The sequence below is a fragment of the Taeniopygia guttata genome, chromosome 4A, assembly GCF_048771995.1.
Source record: "Taeniopygia guttata chromosome 4A, bTaeGut7.mat, whole genome shotgun sequence".
Lineage (NCBI taxonomy): Eukaryota > Metazoa > Chordata > Aves > Passeriformes > Estrildidae > Taeniopygia > Taeniopygia guttata.
In genome coordinates, this window is record NC_133029.1 from 4,715,877 (window position 1) to 4,735,329 (window position 19,453).

Consider the following 19,453-nt stretch of genomic DNA (forward strand, 5'->3'; position numbering starts at 1 on the left):
TGCAGGACATTCCCAATTTTCAAACCATTCCTCAGCGTTTGAGCATCACTCTCTAAGTTCAGTGTGGGCTGTTCAGACTGACCATCCTGTGCTGGTCACTTTTGGTTTGATGTGGGCTCATGCTTCTGCCTGCAGACTGGATGGGTTTGCCTCGGGAGTCATTCACTCCTTACAGAGAGAATTCACATTTTAGCATGGAATTTTGCTCATTGAAACAGTGGTACACAAAAAGGAGATCAACTTCTGATTCGTTGCTTTGATTTGATATGGTTCATAAATTCAGTTTTAGGGGATTTTGTACTGAGTAAAAAATGCCAGTTTGGGCAAAAACATCAAAAAAAAAAAGTCACATGTTACAAAGTAATGCTCCAGAATAAACTTATTCTCTTAGCTACAACCAGGTCTGTAATTTCCTACATAGTTATAGCCATTTATACTTGCAGCATACCAGCATCTCACAGCAGCTTATCTTGTCTCTTTAGAGGGAAATAATCTTCTCACTAGTCATTATTTAGGTCAGTTTGTGGTTTAATGAATTTTCTTTTCTTAAATAAAAGTGTTTGAGAAAATGTAAAGGTGAAAAAGAAGGCAGAGCAAATACAACGCAAAAATCAGTTGTGAATTTAAAATCTGTGCTTCACTTGCACATTTTGATCCAAACTGATGGTCGTGCAAGTTCAGAAGATGTTCACAGACCCTTCAATAAATGCTCTTTTCTCTTCCACAAAAACTTCTTCCAGAATATAGAAAAGATGAAAGGGCAACTGCAGGGAGACAGGAGAAACCTCCTGAAGCCAGTCAAGCACAAACCTTGATGGTAATGGAGAACTCAGAGAACAAGAGCTCTTGAAATGTGTTTCAGGCCACGTTTAATTCAGAAGATGGAGAAAACTTCTGAAAACACTATTTAAAAATCTGGATTAACTCAGGAGAACTCGAAGGAGGTGTGATTGTATTTGGCTACATGGTTACACTGAGGCTGGAAAATGCATTTCCCAGGATTCAGGTCAGTCAGAGCCATCCTTAAATAATTGGTGTGTTTTAACAAAATAATCATGGCATTGATGGATCAACATTGACTGGAGGAAGGGGGAGAAGGGTGGCTCCGTGGATGGGAAATAGCTCAGCTTAACTGCAAAGTGCAGGAAGATAATAAACTATTGACATCTCGGCCCTGGGAGAGGGAGGTGACGTAAAAAGTGACAAATCAAAAAGTCACCATGAATTTGTCAAGAACGGGGGAACAGCTGTTCAGGGAGCACTGAAAGGGATCCGGGGATTACAGGGGATCAGGAGGAGTCTGAACCAACATGGTGATGCTGTTGCTGACTCTGCAAATGCCACGCTCAGATCTGTTACCTAATTAACCTGATTACAGACCTGGGCAGGAATGTGGTGTCCAGAGGAGCCTAAGAATGATTAAAAGTTTAGAAAATATGGCCTACGAGATCATGAGGCCTACAAGAATTTGTTTAGTCTATAAAAATAGTTTTAGAGAGAAAATGATATTATGTAAAATCACACAGTCTGTAAAATGTTATTGGAATTTGATGCTCATTAATCGTTCTTCGGATCTGCTGGACATGGCACAAAGAAGCTGAAATTCACAACCAAAGCACAGTTTAGATGCTGGGGGAAACTTTGTGCGGTTAAGGCCGGTTGGGTAGTGGAACTGGATTTCTAGGAAGATTGCAGAATCCAGTTTAATGTAGGTTTTGGAAAGGTTTGTCCTGGCTTTGGGCAGGAACAGTGACACCTCAGAGCGGCAGCTCCTGCTTCAAGTGTCAGAAGGTAGTATTAATACACCTTGTTCTTTCCATTTGGAAATACACAAAATAGCTGGTGGAGGCACTGCCAGCCATTGCAGCTATGATGGAAACGAGAGCCGATTTTCCTTAATCCACGCCGAAATCTGAGACTTCACCTTGTGAACAACCTCAGGCTCGCAGGCCCCGCTCGGGGGCCAACCTCCCCAGCGTCAGCCGAGCTGCAAGCCCCCAAGAGGCCAGAAGGAGCCCGGAGCGCTCAGACAATCCCGGGGCAGCTGAACCAGCGGGGCCGGGCCGGACAAAGGCCGCAGCTCCCTCCCTCCGCCGGCCGAGGCCACGGCCCTTTCCAACAGGTACCGCAGGGCCGGGCGGCGGCGGCGCTCGGGCAGGCCGCGGGGCCGAGGCGGCCATGTTGTGGGGCCGCGGCCTGCGGGAAGTTCGGGGGAAGTTTGCGGGCGGGGGCCGGCCGGGGGCGGCGGGCGGCGCGGGGCCCCGCGGCGGGCGGGCGGGCGGAGGCGGCGGCGCCGGGGCCGCGCTGAGGGCCGCGCACAAGCGGAAAGCGCGCGGCGCTCGCGCTACGCCGGCCCCGCCCTCGCCCCGCCCCCCGCGCCGCTCCCCGCGCTCCCATTGGCCGACGCGGCCGTCAGTCAGCGGCCGGGCCCATCTCGCGCTCCCCATTCATGCAGTTTGGTTGCGTGTTGGTGTATTTTACTGTTTGCAATAAAGAGGGGGGGATTTTTTTTTTTTGTTCAGTTTCTGCCGCAATTAACTCTTGGTCCCTTAAACATCTTCCTTTTTATTTTTGGGGTTTTTTTTCCTGTCTATTTTTTTCTTTTTTTTTTTTTTTTTTTTGCAGGACGGTCGGAACAGTTTTTCGCCGCTTCCATTTATTTTTCGATATCTTATCTCTATTAGGTTTTGCAATCAACTATTAAGGTGCAACTATGCCCAAAAGAAAGGTAAGTACCAAAAAAAAAAAAATTAAAATACGAGGGAAGACAGATGGGGAGCGAAGGGGGAGAGATTAAAGCGGCAATCGCGGAAATTTAGCTGTAAAAAAAAAATTTAGCGCGCGCGCGCGTGTGTGTGTGCGTGGAGTTTTTTGGGTTTTTTGGTTGGTTTCTCTTTTTTTGCATTTGTAATTTTTGGTGTATGTCCTAGAGCGGAGCGGGGAGCGGAGGGAGAGGGCTCGAGGCTGGCAGGGCAGCGCGGCGAGTTCACTTTTGGGCTGTTTTGTTTGGGAAGGAGGAGAAGGCAGGAGCAGCAGTGTCTCCATGCTGGATTACAAACAGCCATAGCGCTGCGCTGCCCCTGTGGAGAACGCGGGGCAGCAAAACCCCCCCAAAACCTGCGCCACGACCCCCCCCACCCACCTCCGCCAGCCTTTTAATCCCCATCGCGCCATTCCCGGCTGGATTCGCCTTTAAACGTCGCCTCTTTATCCTGCGTTTGCCTTTGTTCTCTTTTTTTTTTTTTTTTTTTTTTTTTTTTTTTGCCTCCCACTTCTTGTCATACCAGATGGTTGTGCAATGGTAATTTGGGGCCATTAGGCGGCGCAGAATTTGAAACTGGCCTTCAAGGAAAAAGCGGGGGAAAAGGGATTTATCACCGTGGTCGGGAACTTTGGGGGCAGCGGGAATATGGGGCGCCCCCCCCACTTCCCTCACAGCGCGGGCTTGGGGGGCGGGGCGGAGACGCGGTCGCCCCTCAGTCACCGAGACGCCCGCCCGAGGCGTTTCGACCGGGTCCGGGCCCCCGGCGGCCTCGTCCGAGGCCGCCGGGGGCCCGGACCCGGTCGAAACGTTTCGGGCGGGCGCCATCGCCGCGTTCCCGGTTGTCCCTCATTGTCCTTGCGGGGCCCGCGGCGACCTTGTTGTGTGAGGGGAAATTGGCGGGAACTTTTCGAACTCGGCGTGATGACGTAGCGACGGCGGCCGCGGGGCATTGTGGGAGTTGTAGTCCGTGTGGCGGCGGGGATGGGGGGAGGCCGCCATTGCTGCGGGTGGTTTTGGGGGTCCCCTCAGGGTTCAGGTGGAGTTACAGGGGGTGGTGCTGCCTTCTCACCTCAGTGTCTCGCTTTTCTTGCAGGCTCCAGCTGAAGGCGAGGCAAAGGAGGAGGTAGGAGTTGTGTGTGATCCCCACTCCAAGAATTCCTGTGGGGTTCTGCAGAAATTAGGAAGCTCACGCAGCTCATGAGGGGTGTTCAGCTCCTGGGAGTGGCCTGTGCCTGGTTTTGGGGTGCTCGGGGCCATCACTGTCCTCTGAGGTGGCACTGGGGGTCCAGCAGCTCCCCTGGGCTGAGGTCAGGGACAGGTCCCAGTGGGAACGTCCATTTTTGTCCCTTTTAGCCTCACAACTCCTGCAAGTAAAGAAACTTCATCCCTTCCCTCGTCAGCAGAGAACTGCTGAGCAAAGGTGCACTTCTAGGAAGTCACAGAATACCCTGAGCTGGTTGTACAAGGATCATGGAATCGCAGCATGGTTTGGGTTGGAAGAGACCTCAAATATCCTCTGGTCCTGTCCCACCTCCCACCATCCCAGGGGGCTCCAAGCCCCGTCCAGCCTGGCCTTGGATGCTTCCAGGGATGGGGAGTCATCAAGGTCCTCACCATAATGCCCATAATTTCATAAATCCTAGGGTTCCTATGGGGCTTCATGATGCCATGTTGTTTTGGGTGGCTGTTATGGGAAAGCTGTGCTTTATGTGCTCTCTGGATTTTACTGACATATCTTTCCTTATGCAGCCAAAGAGAAGGTCAGCCAGACTATCTGCTGTGAGTATCTCTATTTATCCTTTCATATTTTATCACTTGGGATGGGGGCAGTTAAAAATAAACCATGGAGGGTTTTCCTCCAGAGTTGAGAAAAGCATGCTTAGAGTATTGCAATATTTAAAATTCCCATTCCATGTTTCTGTTCCCTGAGCATCCCCACATCCCAGGTTTCTCATATGAGATACAATGTCTGTGTTAGTGCACATTCCATCTGGGCACAAGTATCCAGAGTTAAGGAAAATTGATTTCAGGATGGATTTGTTCCCTGTAGGACTTCTCCATACAAATCCTCGTGGCTCTGTAAATCACCTGCTCTCTCCTTAGCCTGGTAATTTGCCCATTGATTTTTTGCAGGGCCAACAAATAATTTTCAAAAGCTACCAACATAATGCTCATAAAAAGAAGTATTTATTTCTGGTATTCACCTGACTTGTTTCTTGTGGTTTTTTGCAGAAACCTGCTCCACCCAAACCGGAGCCAAAGCCCAAAAAGGCAGCACCTAAGGTAAGGGTCTTTAACTGAAGTTATGTTTTCCTTCTTGAGGTATTTACAGGGATAAACCCCCCACAATTAACCACTTTGCTTATTCATAACTATCTTGAAAGTTTTAAGATGGAATTCTGTGAGCTAAAAGAATGAGAAAGACATAATTTTATCCAATTTCTACTGAAGCAATGTGGTAAACTGAGCAGATTTGAAATCCCTTGTGGTGAGGCTTTGCTGCTGCTTTACAAGGCCATTCTGAAGTTTCATATAATGCATTGTTGGGAAAATGATGTTTGGAGTAGAGATCAGAGACTCAATTAGAGGAGGCATTGAAAATCATGCTTTTAATTACAGTTTCTTTCTATATTTCCATTCTGAGGCCCTCTGCAGTTAGTTATCAGTTTATCACATTTTAATCACTCAAGAGTTCTAGAGACCCCTTGAGCTGGATATTTTTGGAAATGTCAAAAACATTGGCATGTCTGACAGTATAATTTAAAAGTAAACTATTTAAAGCTCTTTTTTAGTTTGTAGCAACAGTTTGAAATTTCAAAGGGGGCAGTTCTGCAATCCACGAAGGATGTTTTTCCATCCTCTTCTTACAAGTCTTTTCAGCCATCAGTTTGCAGTGCCTTTTTGTTAGATTTTTCTGTAAACATTTAGGATTTTGCAGCTAAAAAAACAAACAAACCAATAAACACCCCAGTGACAAAACTTCAGTGATTGTTTTTAACCTGTTCCCATCACACATTTTCCTTGTGGTTTGGGATGATAAGGTAGGCAAAGCACAGGGGGAGAGAGACACTTTGGTTGCAGAGGGAGATGATGGGCTGGGAACAGGAGCTTTTCCATTTCCTTTGCAAAGGAATTTGCAATTGCCTATGCCCAGCAGACTTCCAGGTGAGAGAACTGTTTCTCTCCACATCCTCTGTGTGGAGCAGCAGAGACGCTGTGGAAAAGAGAGAGAACCCCACATGTCATTTTGGGCTCAGCTCTGTAATCTCAGTGCTGCACAGAACAAGCTTTCCCCTTCCATCTTGGCTGCAGCTGAATTCTAGACCACATTCCTGGCTGGATGGAGCACTGGACACTCTGCCTTGCACTTCCCTCTAGTGGCTGCTGCCCCAGGCAGAGCAGAGCCAGCTGCTGGTGGCACACAGGACAGGGCAGCAGTGGATGATCCATGTTGTTGTATTTGGCTTTTTTCCCAAGTTTGCTTTTCTATTTTCATGGAAACATTGCAGGGTTTGAACACTAATGCTGCCTTGACTGAATGTGAAAAGTTGCAGGAACAAAGGTGCAAGAGTTCAGGTCTGTAAGGGACTGGCAAAGCTTCATTTGGGTCCCCAGTGCACAGCTGGGTGCTGTGGTCTCCCTTTGGGATCATGCAGGGATGCTCTGGGAGCTGGACCTTGGGAATTGCCCCCAGCAGGGCTTGGGAAGTGTTGCTCCTCCTGCTCTGTGGTGCTGTTTGAAGCCAGGACACCTGAGCTGTGTTTCTGGCTTTCCAGAGCTCCCCAAACTGCATCAACACCTGTGCAGAGGGTGATGGAGTAAGAATTGTGGGGCATTTTTAATTTGTGTCTGCCCCAAGTGCTTTACTTGTCAGCCCTCAGGATCTTGGAATGGTTTCCTTGTGGCAGAATAGATTTCACCCATTAAACTTTGCCACACTGAAAAACTTGGAGCTGGCAAAGGAGTTTTGTCACTTCTAAAATGCAGGACCTGAATTTTGAACTGTTGTTGCCATCCCTAGAGCAAAATTATTGAGGAAAATGAGCACAATGCTGTAGCTGAGGACCTGTTGTGTCCTGTGGGACCCTTTCTCTCCAGTCAGTTCAGCCATGGAAGTCGGTTTCCCTGGATTCTCCTCCAGGGCTTTCCGAAGAGGGACATTTCCAGCACAGAGAATTGGTTTGAGCTCTGTTACTACTTTGTTGTGGGTTTTTTGGTGGGATAAGGGAACAGATAAGCAGTGCCATAGTACAATTGTAATTCTCACCGTCAAACAGCACCAGGATTCTGGGTATTCCCAAGACAGGGACTCCTGACATCACACTGTAGGAGACTTTTCCAGGTGAGATGAAATCCCTCAGACTGGGGAGTGAGAGGTTAGAGAGGAAGGAGACCCTCACTCACTGAATGTACTGACTCCACCTTAAATTTTATGCATTATTGAAGGATTTGCTATTAATTTTGGTGAATTTTTAATAATTGAAGAATCAGGTGACTTTACCTCTTAACGCTCTGAGTTTGCCCTTAGCAGCTCATTTTTAAGGTGAATTAACTGTGTGTATTAATAACTGAAGGACTGAAGTAAGAAATTAAACTTTTTGTAACCTTTTGGTAATTTGTAGTCACTGAGACACATCTCCTGAGCAGACACATGTATATCCAGTAATTTTCATTTCTCTTCATTCAGCTGTGAGCAGATCTTGCAGGGTTTCTGGTTCCTCTGTGGGAAGTAGGTTAATCAAGCAAGGGGCTGAGCCAGTGCTGTTACTTATTGGCAGCAAGAGGCACAGCTTTGGAAGTGAAACTAATGAGGGTCAGGTATGTGGGTCAGGATCTGACCTTGCCTATGGAAAATTATTACTACAGAAGCATCAAGTTTTGGGTTTTGTTTTGATTTAGACTGATCCACATATCAGAAACTGCACTTAAATGCAACTCTCTTGTGGTTAGCAAAGTGATGCTGTTGAGCCCCCAGTTTTTCTGGCATGGAAGTAGTTTATTATCACAAGGAATATTTCTGGCAGGGAAGGGGGAAAGTCCTTTGCCTACAGCTTTCTTACAGTTTTCTAAATAGGCATTAACAGCACATCTGAAGTATTCTGGTGTTTGCACATGTTGGTTTTGTTCTGTGGCTGCCTTTCAGCAGCAGGGCAGAAGTACAGGCCAGTTCAACATTTTTTAGCTAATTTAATTGAATGCTTATTTAAAATGAGAATTCTTTTAACCCCACACATGGCTGCTTTTATACTCTGCACTTCCCTGTACCACATTCAGGACAGACAGAAGGAAAACATTTCTCCTGTGAAACTTCCATCTTTGTCAATTTGGGGGGTGGAAGGAGGTTGTGCAGAGAGTTTTGGAGTTGAGAACATTCTGAAGTACAAGGTGGAAATCAGGATTTAATATATCACTATCTGTTTTCTTAACAGAAAGAAAAAGCAGCAAATGATAAAAAGGAGGACAAAAAGGCAGCAACAAAAGGGAAGAAAGGAGCCAAAGGCAAAGAGGAAACTAAACAAGAGGATGCTAAAGAAGAAAACCACTCTGAAAATGGAGATACCAAAACTAATGAGGTACTTTAGCTCCACTGAAGCTGGGAACTGAGCTTGCAGGAGCTCTGCTGGGCTCCAGAGGGTGTGGAGGGTCACTGCCACGCAGTGAGGACAGTGCAGCTGTGGTACCTGCCCAGGGCAGCTTCCCTGCAGGAATGGCCTTCTCCTTCCAGCTCCTTCCTGCCCTGTGCTGGAGCCCTTCCACAGGTGCTGCCTGCTGGCCCTGGTCCCCTGGGGCTGGCTCACAGCCATGGCCAGGATTTGGGGAGCAGTGGAGCCCAGGGACATCACCACCCTGCAGCCCTGAGCTGACTTTGCACATCCCCTCTGGGCTGCTGGGCTCCTCTGCTGCTCAGCACGGGTTGGTGCTGGGCCAGAAATCTGGTTTTGAGTTCTACACAATTCTTTAAAACAATTCTTTGGCTCGGAACAATTCAACAAGAGATTTGCAAAGTAGACTCAGTCTTGTCTCTTATCTGCAGCTCTTCTCACGGGTCCAGCTGTGGCAGCTCCTTTTGCTGTGTCCAGGCTCCACCAGGTGCCGAGGGGCTGTCCCAGCAGATTCCTGCTGATCCTGGCTGAGAGTGAGGCGGTGTTTCTCAGGGCTCTCTGCCCGGGGCACAGCCCAGCCCGCTGTGGTCTGTCACTGACACTGAGTGTCACCATCCAGCCAAGGGTCCTTTATTCTTTCATCTCTAAAACAAGATCAGGAACTGCTTGGTTAGAGCACTGCATGGCTAATGTGCTTCAGAGGGGCTTTGAGGGAGCTTTGTAGGTTTGAGATCTTTACTTGGAAAGTAAAAGCACATTTTTATAGAGAAAGGTGAGAAGCAAATCCCCAAAGTTCAGACAGAGCAGGATTGTGGTTGATGTGTAATTCTTCCACTGCCCCATGATGGGCTTGAACTTCCCCTAGCATATCATTGATCCTAATTAAAATACATTCCAAACCTCTGCTTTTCTGCAGGCACTTATTCTAAAATTACCTCACTAACTGATACTCCTGTGTTTTGATTTTAAGAATTATCAGCCCATTGTTACAGCGATATTTTCTGTGCATTCCCATCTATCCACACAAAGCCTTGTCCGTGTCTGTGTTAACAAACTGGTCTCTTTTTGATGCTGGTTAGATTGGAATCCAATTAGCATTACCAATAATATTTCTATTCTTCTCAACCCCTTTTCCAGGCACCAGCTGCTGAAGCATCTGACGATAAGGAAGCCAAGTCCGAGTAATGTTAACCCTGCCCTATATCTCCATCATTTGGTATCCGTACCTCCATGCTGTATTGTTAACAGAGAGGAATATTTTTATCAACTATTTTATAAATGCAGGTTTTTTTAGCATGAATTTAATTATGGAACATCTTCATCTCGGTTACTTGGGAATTAAATCCCTAACAAACAAAACAACAAAAAAAAAGGCATTGTTTTTAAATTTTGTGATTGTAATAGTTTGTATGGTACATGGAAAGAATAAGTGGTGGTAGCTTTTGACTTCTGTCAGTGTGTCCCTTTTTGTGTAAGTCATGCTTACAGAATTCAGATTTTAATTTTTCCCTTGTATGTGTTGTATGGTTTCTTAAAGTGGGGAGGTCTCAAAACAAATAACCGTGTGAAACATTCCAGTGGTTCTGTGGGTTGCTTTTATAAAGAAGGTGAGCTATTTTCATGAAAAAACCTAAGAGCTGGAAATCTGTTGTTTCCCAAATGTAATTTTATTTTGTCAGTTTTGAAAAAAAAAAAGAAAAAATAAATAAATAAAAGTGTAATCCTGTTTTTAAATGAAATACAAACATTTCTTTTCAAAAAGGGCAGGTTGGTTGTATGTACCCACTGTTAGGAATTTTGCTGGATTTATCTTAATAAAAAAGACTCCTCAAAAGCTGATTGTGGTTTGTTGCTTGTGCTGCTGGAAAGCTCCCAAATTCCAGGAGAGCTGCAGTGGGAGAGGAGAGCCCATGGAGCTGGAGAGCTTTGGGCTTTTGGCTGAAGCCCCTCTCTGCCTCAGTTGTGTGACTTCCCATTAATCCAGGCCTCCTTATTCTGGGAAAGTGAACTGGGGTTAAGTCCCAGTTCTGTTGTTACAGCTTTTTTGTGCAACTTTATAAACTCTGCAAAAACCTTCTATACAGCTACAGGATATATTTAATAATAAGAAAAAATGTCTGCAATGCAGAAACCTCTCCCATTAAATTGTTCCTCAGCCCAGCAATGGGAAATTCCAAGAGCTCAAATATTTTGTGTCCAAACCCAAACAGCGCCTCAGTGAGAATGTCTTGGATGCAGTGGGGTTGAGGATGAGTCCCCAGGGCCACTGGAGGATGTTTAAATGTGGATTTCATTTTCCAGGCCTCAGGCACAGGGGATTGTTATTCCTGCTGCTCCACCTGTTCTGTACAGAACTGGGGTTAACGGGCTCCAGCTTCCTCAGCACAGACAGTGAGGGAGTTCTGGGGGCCTTTTCCTTGGCACCGTATTCCCTTAATCCAGCAGAGATTTTGGGGCATGCTCTGCTCTCTCCTCCAGTGAAAACTGATGGGGCAGTAACCAAATTCCCTGTGCCTGGTGGAAGTGTGCTGAGATGTGGGTAAAGCCAGGGAGACTGAACATCCCAGTCGGAACATGATCCAACAAGAGTTCAGATGTCGTCCTGACTTTGATCTAAAAATGATTCACTGAATTCCCACTCCACAAAGAAAGGCTTGGAGAGCTAGGGATGTTCAGCCTGGAAAAGAGTAGGCTCTGGGAGACCTTGGAGCCCCTTCCAATGCCTGAGGAAGCCTACAAGAAGGAGGGAGAGGAACCTTTCATACAGACACATCGTGACAGGACAGGGGGAAATGGTTCTGAACAGAGATCAGGGTTAGATGGGATATTGGGAAGAAATGCTTCCTGTGGGGTGGTAGGTCCTGGCACAGGGAAGCTGTGGCTGCCCCATCCCTGGAAGTGTCCAAGGCCAGGTTGGACAGGGCTTGGAGCAGCCTGGGATAGGGGAGGGTGTCCCTGCCCATAGCAGGGCGTGGATTAGGTGATCTCTGAGTTCCCTTCCCACCCAAATCATTCCAGGATTCCATGAGTTTAGCCAGCAGTTGATGAGAAATCCCAAAGGGCCTGTACTGCTCCAGGGAGAAAATGTATCTTGGAAATACTTTAGATTTGTGTTATTTCCTACCCCAGTGATTTCTCTCAAAGGGCTTCGAACAGGCATCCAGTCCTGCAGGAAGGTGAAGCCCCTTCTCCCAGCCCTGGTGCCGTGGGACCATCTCTCTTTGGCTCCAGCCTCAACGCTGAGTGTCTCAAACATTGTGATTTAAGCAGCAGACACTGAATATGGTTGATATTTCCATCTGCCAAGGTACAAACACCCTTTGGAATGAGGTCACTGATCCCAAGTCGTGTCTCTCCATCTGAGTCTAGAGGTCGTTACCCAGAACATACAACTAAGTGTTTGGTTTTGGTTATTTCTTTTTTGAATGCCAGGGTGGGTGTTGTTCTTAATTCTATAACTATTGTTCTAATCAAATTCCTCTTTCAAATAAGTACAGAAAATTGCCCAAGAACATTTTGCTCAAATTCATAACTTTTCAGAGCCATGGGGTATTGAGAGAGTTGCACAACTGAATGGATTGTCTGGTTTATGCCAAAGCCTCCTCCACGGCTGTCCTGGTGTCTAGACACTGAATCCAAAGCCAGCTCCATGGCAGCTCCCAAGTTTGGCTTATTTTGTCTGAAAAGAAGAGGTTTCAAACTGTTGAGTCAACCTACTTTCAGGTTTATTTGGAATTTGTGGAGAAAGTGCCTTCCCCAGGTTCCTTGGCTATCTGTTCCCTGGGTTCTGGGCGTTACTGGGTCTGATGCTGGTTAGGAAAGATCCACAGATTGCTGTGGATCTGGGTTATCACTGTTCATAACAGCTGGGGACCTTGAAGATGCAAAGGTGAAGAGATTCATGAGTGGGAAGGTAGTGATGGTTCTGAGGTGGTGGCATGGGAAGAGATTTGAGCGGTGTTGGCAACACTCTGCCATGGTGAGGTGTCCAGGCAGCTGGTCAGGGTGAGAGGAGACAGCCTCAGGCAGCACCAGGGGAGGATTAGGTTGGATATTAGGGAAAAAAAGTTAGTCCAGGCCTGGCACAGGCTTGAGTCACCTCCCTGGGGGATTAACTGTGGACATGGCACTTGGGGACATGGCCAGTGGTGTCCTTGCCAATGCTGGGGGAACAGTCGGACCCAATGGACTTGGAGGGCTTTTCCAACCTAAATGTTCCTGTAATTCCACGATCCAGCTTTTGGTGCAGGCTCTCAGAGCAGCACAGTGTCCTCACACAGTGTCCTCACGGGATCTTCAACAGAACTGGGCAAGTATTTGCTTTTGTTTCCTCAGAACAATAAACCCACTGAAAAGCACTTCGAAAACACTGGTCACTGTCCTGAAGGGACAGAGAAATCAGAGGAGGCACCTCCAGACTTCATCCTGCTCTCCCCCATCAGCAACGTGCTGGAGCAGCACAGAGGGAAAAGGCACTGCTGCCTCAGCAAGCAGGAGAGTGGCAAATACAGTGAGGTCCTTGGGATGTAAAAAAAAGGGGGAAATGGGGAGGAAATAAAATAAAACCCCTTCAAGCACATAAAAGGAAGGGTTTTGCAGGTTCATCCCACATCTACCTTTGCTCCTTTGAGTGAAATGATTGTATACAAAAAAAACCAAAACAAAACAACAACAAAAAAAAAAACCCCACCAAAAAAACCCTCTGCTCTGGAGCCAGGCTGGGTAAGAAAAAAAACTCTGGGGAGAGCTTGGAGACCCCTTCCAGTGCCTGAAGAGGCTCTAGGAGAGCTGGAGAGAGCCTTTGAACAAGGGTTGGAGGGACAGGACAAAGGGAAAGGCTTTCAGATGAAAGAGGATAGAATTAATTTGAATATTGGGAAGAAATTCTTCCCCATGAGGGTGGGGAGGCCCTGGCACAGAGAAGCTGTGGCTGCCCCATCCCTGGAAGTGTCCAAGGCCAGGCTGGACAGGGCTTGGAGCAACCCTGGGACAGTGGGAGGTGTCCCTGCCCATGGCAGGGGATAGAATGAGATGGGCTCTAAGGTCCCTTCCCACCCAAACCATTCCGTCCAGGATTTCATTATCTGCCCTGATTTATCCACCTCTGCTGGAAGACGACAGGGAGGGGACAGTGGGACAGGATCCCAGAGGAATGACAGTCCCTTCCCCCCGCAGGGAACCACTGGAACAGTGTCAAATGGAAGTGATGTCCAGGGATTTGTGTGAACTTCAGGCTGAGGTAACACCTGAAAGCACTGAAAGGAAGTTGGTGCTGATGTGATAGAAAAGGGAAAAACAGCAAATTGGAAAGCTCTGTTCCTAAGAGTGGGAATCCAATTGACACCATAAAACTCTCAAAGACAACTTAATACAATCGGACACATCTTAAACAATTCCAGACGTTCTTAAAAGCGGGGGGAGGAAGCATAAATAACACAGGGGAAAATGCTGGATTGAAACCTAAACACAGAGTGGTCAAGATCACTCCCCCTCCACTCCCTGCAGCATTCCCAGCCAGGGGGTTCCCAGCACGGCTGCTGCCCTTTGGAAGTGCCTCACTCTGGGCGAGCGAGGTGTGCTGCTTCCACTGGGGATGAAGTGCAGCACAAGCCTGGAATTCTCAGTAAAAGCTGCTCCAAAGTTATCCCAGAGCCAAAATCTCACAAAATCTCTGGGGTTTTGTTTGTTTAACGTGAACAATTTGGCGGGGGGTGGGGAGGGGGGTGTGTGGAAGTGCATTTCTTGGAGCTCAAACCAGATGTGCGACATCCCAGCCACAAAGCTCAAAGCTCCGGCTTCTGCGCTGTTTGTTTTCCCCCCAGGAAGATAAAAGGAGCTGTGGAGAAGGTTTGGATTGCAGCAGCTCTCGGGTTTCACCCTGGCTCCAGAGGCTGCTCTGTGGGACCACAAAGGAGTTTTGCTGTTTCATGGATTCAGGGCTGCTGCTCCCCTCAGAATATGGCTGGAGTTGGAGGTGGGCTGTCCCTAAGCCTCAGGCTGAGACTCAGCTTTCCAGCAGGCTGGAATTTTGCTTGGTTTGGTTTCTTCCTTCATTAAATCCACCGTCACAGAGGTGCTGACCAGAAGTATTTCCCCAAGTCATGGTTCCATTTTGTGCCGGCTCTGTCAGGAGGGAAAGGCTGGAATCATCTCTCTGGGCCTCATCCGAGGGCAATCCTGCAGGATCTGCCTTCTCTTCCTATAAATCCTCCCATGCTGCCAACAGAAAGTTCCAAATCCAGGCCAAACATTCCCTGCTGTGGTTTTACCACCCATGTGGTTACAGCCTGGTTATCAACTGAGATCTTGGAGTAAACCCTGACTTCTCTGCACCGTGTTTACTCCTGTGCTCCTCTATACCTACAGCATTACCCTGGGAATAATTAAAATAATTAACAAGTGTAATTAACTGTTGGAGGGAAAAGGAGACTTTTAGGACATTATATCAGCAACAATTAAATAAATTACCCTTTTTGTCTTGCAAAGAATTGACAGACAGGGGGAAAAAGGATGTGGGATTTGTATTCCCTGGTGCAGCGGCACAGGGACAGCGAATAGAGGTCGGTGGCTCTTGTGTGGGGACACAAAGCAAACAAAGAGGCCCCAAATGAAATTACAGAGTGGCAGATGCAAAACGAGCATATTTCACACAATGAGTAATTAAACCATGTAACTCATTGCCCAAATGGAGCCCAGGAATCATAATGGCTTAGGAAGTGATTACACAAATTCTTGCAAGATGATCCGGTGGGGCTGTGGGACACAAAGACGTGTCAGGGACAGCAACTCGTGGTGGTGGGAGGGAACCTGGAGCTGTCCCTGGCCCCGGACCTCTGTAAGGAGCTGGGGGGTGAGAGGACACAGGTCTGTACTTCCCCTTCAGTCTGAGCCCCTCCAGCCACATTCTGGGCACTTTGAAAGAGGAAAACTTCCCTGCTGTTCACTGTATGTGGCTGTTGGTGGGGACAGGCACACGGCGTGGATGTACCCAAGGCACCACCTGTGTCCCTGCCAAGCCCTGTGCCACTGACCTGGGCAGTGCACCTCCCCCTGTGCAGGTGTGTTCCCAGAAATATTCTCCATTGGAGCTGAATGTTTCCCAGGAGAAAAAAGGTACCATATCATCCTGTTCTTGGCAAAACTCCCTCCCCAAATGCCAACCCAGTGCCCAGGTTTGCTGGGTGCTGCTGGTGCTGAAGGTGAGGTGATGGCCACCACTGGGCTGGAGAAGGGGTCCAGAGTCCCAGCTCCCAGTGCTGCTCCATTTGGGCTCGGGAATTATTTCCAATTCCCTTTTTGGCACATCTTGGCTCTAAATCTTCTTGGCTTCACTTGGCGCTGTGGTGTCTAGGTGGTGGTCCTGGCTGGGGAGTTCTGCACAGCTGCTCTGCACTCACAGCGAGGTCATCCCTGGGGATTTGGGGTTATCAGCTGCTGGGGTGACAGCCCAGGGACCGGGAGCAGGTACCACGGGGTGTCAGAGGATGTGGCACTGTGGTGGTGGTGGCTCCACAGGGCTGGGGAATGGTGGCATCAGCTCTGTTCCAGCGCCCAGTGCAGGGATGCCTGGCAAGGATGCACAAGCAGGGACCAGAGAGCAGCCAAAGCAAAATGTATCCATGATTCTCCTCCATCACCTGGAAGTGTGATGTTCCTGCAAGAACTGGAATCTTCTGGAATGCCAGGAGCTCTCCCTGCCTGCCCCACAGCCTCTTCACTGCAGACAGGGGTGACAGAAACAGTGCAGTGTGTCCTATGAGGACAGGCTGGGAGAGATGGGGCTGTTCTGGAGAAAGCTCTGGGAGACCTTAGAGCCTCTTCCAGTGCCTAAAAGGGCTCCAAAGAAAGCTGGACAGAGACTTGGGGTAAGTCACAGAGTGAGAGGAGAGATCTCCTGGACTCGGCAGCCCATGACATTCTTGGGAGAGCAACAGCGTGCCCATTGCTGCAGCAGGAATTGGTGATACTTGTGTATAGTTTATATATTTGTGTTTTTTACGTAACACGGAATCCCTGACTGCTTTGGGTAGGAAGGGACCATAAACCCATCAAGTTCACCCCGCCATGAGCAGGGACACCTTCCACTAGCCCCAAGGTTGCTCCAAGCCCCATCCAACCCAGCCTTGGACACTCCTGGGGATGGGGCAGCCACATATTCAATATTGCTTTTCTGGGCAATCATACTGAATTATATACAATATACATAATATTAAATTTACACATACATCTCTGTAAAATGTGCTATGTTCAGATCAGGAGTGATTCTGTGGTGGATGCTGAAGCTTGAGTTGATGTGCTGGCACTATGGGCTGTGCACCCCTTCACTGAGTGTCCCCAGATGCCCCTTTCCCTCAGCAGGGACAAAACCTGCTGGCTTTGGTTATTCCCTGGGTGCAGCCCTCGACTCTCCATCTCACTTCTCTCAAGAGCTGCATGACAAAACCAGCAGTTCCAGACGATTATGGCGACCACTTGCTCCAGGAACCTCAAGAGTTTCATCAAAAGCCTGGATGAATTTCGGGTCTCGGGTTTTATTCATTCCAGCATTGGCTGACAAAGCCCATTACATCATCCCTTTGGAAGAGAAATTCTCTGCAGCTGCCTGTGTGGTGCGGGGAGCCGGGGAGGGGGGGGCTGGTGTTTAAAAAATAACACAGATTTTTGTTTCTTTCTTTCTTTCAGGGCAATTTTCCTCCCAATTGCTGGAAAAGCGAATACTAAAAAGCTTCAAAAGTGGGAAGGAAAAGGGCAGCGTGCAGCAGTTCCAGCCACTCCTGGGTTTATTATTATTATTATTATTTCCTTTCCAAAGACCAAGGAGGAAAAATAGCCCCATTACCCCACGCATCCAGCGCGCCCAGCCAGCCGTGAAAAGCAAAGCCAGTGTGATGGCAATGGCAGATGGCACAGAGCGGGAGCGGGAACGGGAATGGGAATGGGAGCGGGAATGGGAACGGGAACGGGAATGGGAATGGGAATGGGAACGGGAACGGGAATGGGAGCGGGAATGGGAGCGGGAGAGGGATAGGGAGAGGGAGGGAGAGCTCCGGCCCCGACCCCGCGCGGACCGAGGGACTAATTAAACGCGGAGGTAAGACAAGTGATTACTTTTCCTTGCAGTGTCTGAATGCTGTGCTGATGACGTCAAAATGTGACAATCTCAATTCCTAGCATTATTTGCACCTAAGTGTCCAAAGTACCCCCATGAACTCACCTGGGCTCAGAGTAGAAACTCCTCTTCCCTCCTCCACAGTTGTTTTGGAGTATTTTTTTCATGCTTCATAACCTCATTCCTTTTAATCCGCTTTTTCAGGTTTCCTATAAAAGAAGCAGTTGGAAGTAAATTATTTTCACTGCCGCTGAACTGGGTGCAAAGCTCTCAGAAAATGGGATATAGAGAGGAAAATTATGATATTATATAATTATAATATAGAATTGTATATTATTTTATACCATATTATACCATATTATACCATATTATACCATATTATACCATATTATACCATATCATATCATATCATATCATCATATCATATAATATCATATCATATCATCATATCATATCATATCATATATTACATTACATTATATTACATTATATTACATTATATTACATTATATTACATTATATTACATTATATTACATTATATTACATTATATTATATTATATTATATTATATTATATTATATTATATTATATTATATTATATTATATTATATTATATTATATTATATTATATTATATTATATTATATTATATTATATTATATTGCAGTTATTCTGTAAATGTATTTATTTTTGCACCACAAGAACTGGAAGTCCAGAGAAGAGCCGGAGAGGACAATTCCTCTTTGCTGCCAGGGTTGGATCCCCAGAGCTCCTGGCCTCACCCCCACCACTGCACTTCCCATCCCAGCTTCCCTCACACAGAAGTGGTCAAAGTCACCCACTCCAATCTGAAAAGCATCCAGGATTATGAAAAAAATTTGGGAACATCCCACCAGCAGCACTCTGGCTGAATCGCCACAGCTCAAACCTGGCTGGGATGCTCATGGGATAAAAAAAGCCAGAGAGAGTTTGGAATTTCCAGAGAAATCTCCACCTGTTGCTGTTATTTAATGCAGAATCAAGGGGAAAACAAACCTGTCTGTAAAGAACAAATATGGAAATGGAATTTCTATATTTGGAAAGGGAGGGACTATGTCCATGAAAAATATTAGCAATAATTAGTCCCAAATCACTGCTGTGAGCTGCAGATACTGATAGTCTGGATCTCCCACCCATCAGAATGACTTGTAGTTACCAGCAGCTCCAGGGTTTTCCTGCCCTCCAGCAAACACATTTTTCCTTCTTCTGGAGGTCTGGTCATGTCCTGTTTAATTTCATTGTTGAGAGAAATTAAAATACTTCTTACATCTGCATCAGCAGCTGGTAACAGGGCAAGAATTCAGCAAGCTGTGAAAATATTAAAAAATACATAAACATAAATATATATACATATAAAAAATAGGAGCTTCCTCCCTGTATTCCCTGAGTACATGAGGTTGCTTCCAATGCACATTTTATTTTAAGGTGAGTTATTTTGTTGCCATAGTGACATCATTCAGGTTTCCAACCGCTGCCGTGTTGGTTTTCTCCCAGGCAAGACTTGTCACAAGCAGTCAGCATCCCCAGCCCCTTCCTGGCCAGCAGCTTCCCACAGGGCTGCAGGATTCCCTGGAATTCCAGCCTGCAGGATTCCCTGGAATTCCAGCCTGCAGGATGAGCTGCCACCACTCCCTGCTAAGGCACAGGGGGACACAGGACCTGGGGGAGTCAGAGAGGAGAGGCAGGCACGGAAAAACTCCAACCAAAAGGATTTTCCTCTGCTCATTCCTTATCCTTCCTCCTCTATGTGTGCAGTGAGCTGTGAGAAGGTCAAAGAACCCGGTAGCTTTATTAATTAGCACTAATTAATATACACTCAACTGCCTCTGGTGTCATTGTGCTCATCTACCCCAGGCCCTGACATGGGCAAGAATAAACCATATTTGCCCCCAAAAGCTTAAAATCTCTGTAAATCCTATTTCTTGCTACACAGGTGTC

At 47.1% G+C, this 19,453-nt stretch overlaps 1 protein-coding gene and 1 long non-coding RNA gene across 5 annotated transcripts; one reads left to right on the plus strand and one right to left on the minus strand.

Annotated features, from left to right (window-relative positions):
* Window positions 1-1,930: 1,930 nt before the first annotated feature.
* On the plus strand, window positions 1,931-10,204 carry HMGN5 (high mobility group nucleosome binding domain 5). 4 transcript variants are annotated; one of them, XM_072928980.1, is made up of 7 exons: window positions 1,931-2,122; window positions 2,626-2,728; window positions 3,858-3,887; window positions 4,514-4,543; window positions 4,997-5,047; window positions 8,194-8,337; window positions 9,505-10,204. In XM_072928980.1, exons 2-7 carry the CDS (start codon window positions 2,714-2,716, stop codon window positions 9,550-9,552), a joined length of 318 nt encoding a protein of 105 aa, XP_072785081.1. In that variant the 5' UTR covers window positions 1,931-2,122; window positions 2,626-2,713; the 3' UTR covers window positions 9,553-10,204.
* On the minus strand, window positions 5,347-17,694 carry LOC140684155 (uncharacterized). The gene is made up of 2 exons (XR_012055957.1): window positions 17,582-17,694; window positions 5,347-5,702 (listed from the first exon to the last, which is right to left on the minus strand). It is a non-coding gene; the product is annotated as an uncharacterized lncRNA (long non-coding RNA).
* Between the last annotated feature and the right edge of the window lie 1,759 nt (window positions 17,695-19,453).

What these genes read in the sequence shown, in the direction of transcription:
- HMGN5 (XM_072928980.1), top strand. An exon ending in GGTCAGCCAGACTATCTGCT is followed by an intron (nt 4,544 to 4,996) that starts GTGAGTATCTCT and finishes GGTTTTTTGCAG; the next exon opens with AAACCTGCTCCACCCAAACC. An exon ending in GAGATACCAAAACTAATGAG is followed by an intron (nt 8,338 to 9,504) that starts GTACTTTAGCTC and finishes CCCCTTTTCCAG; the next exon opens with GCACCAGCTGCTGAAGCATC.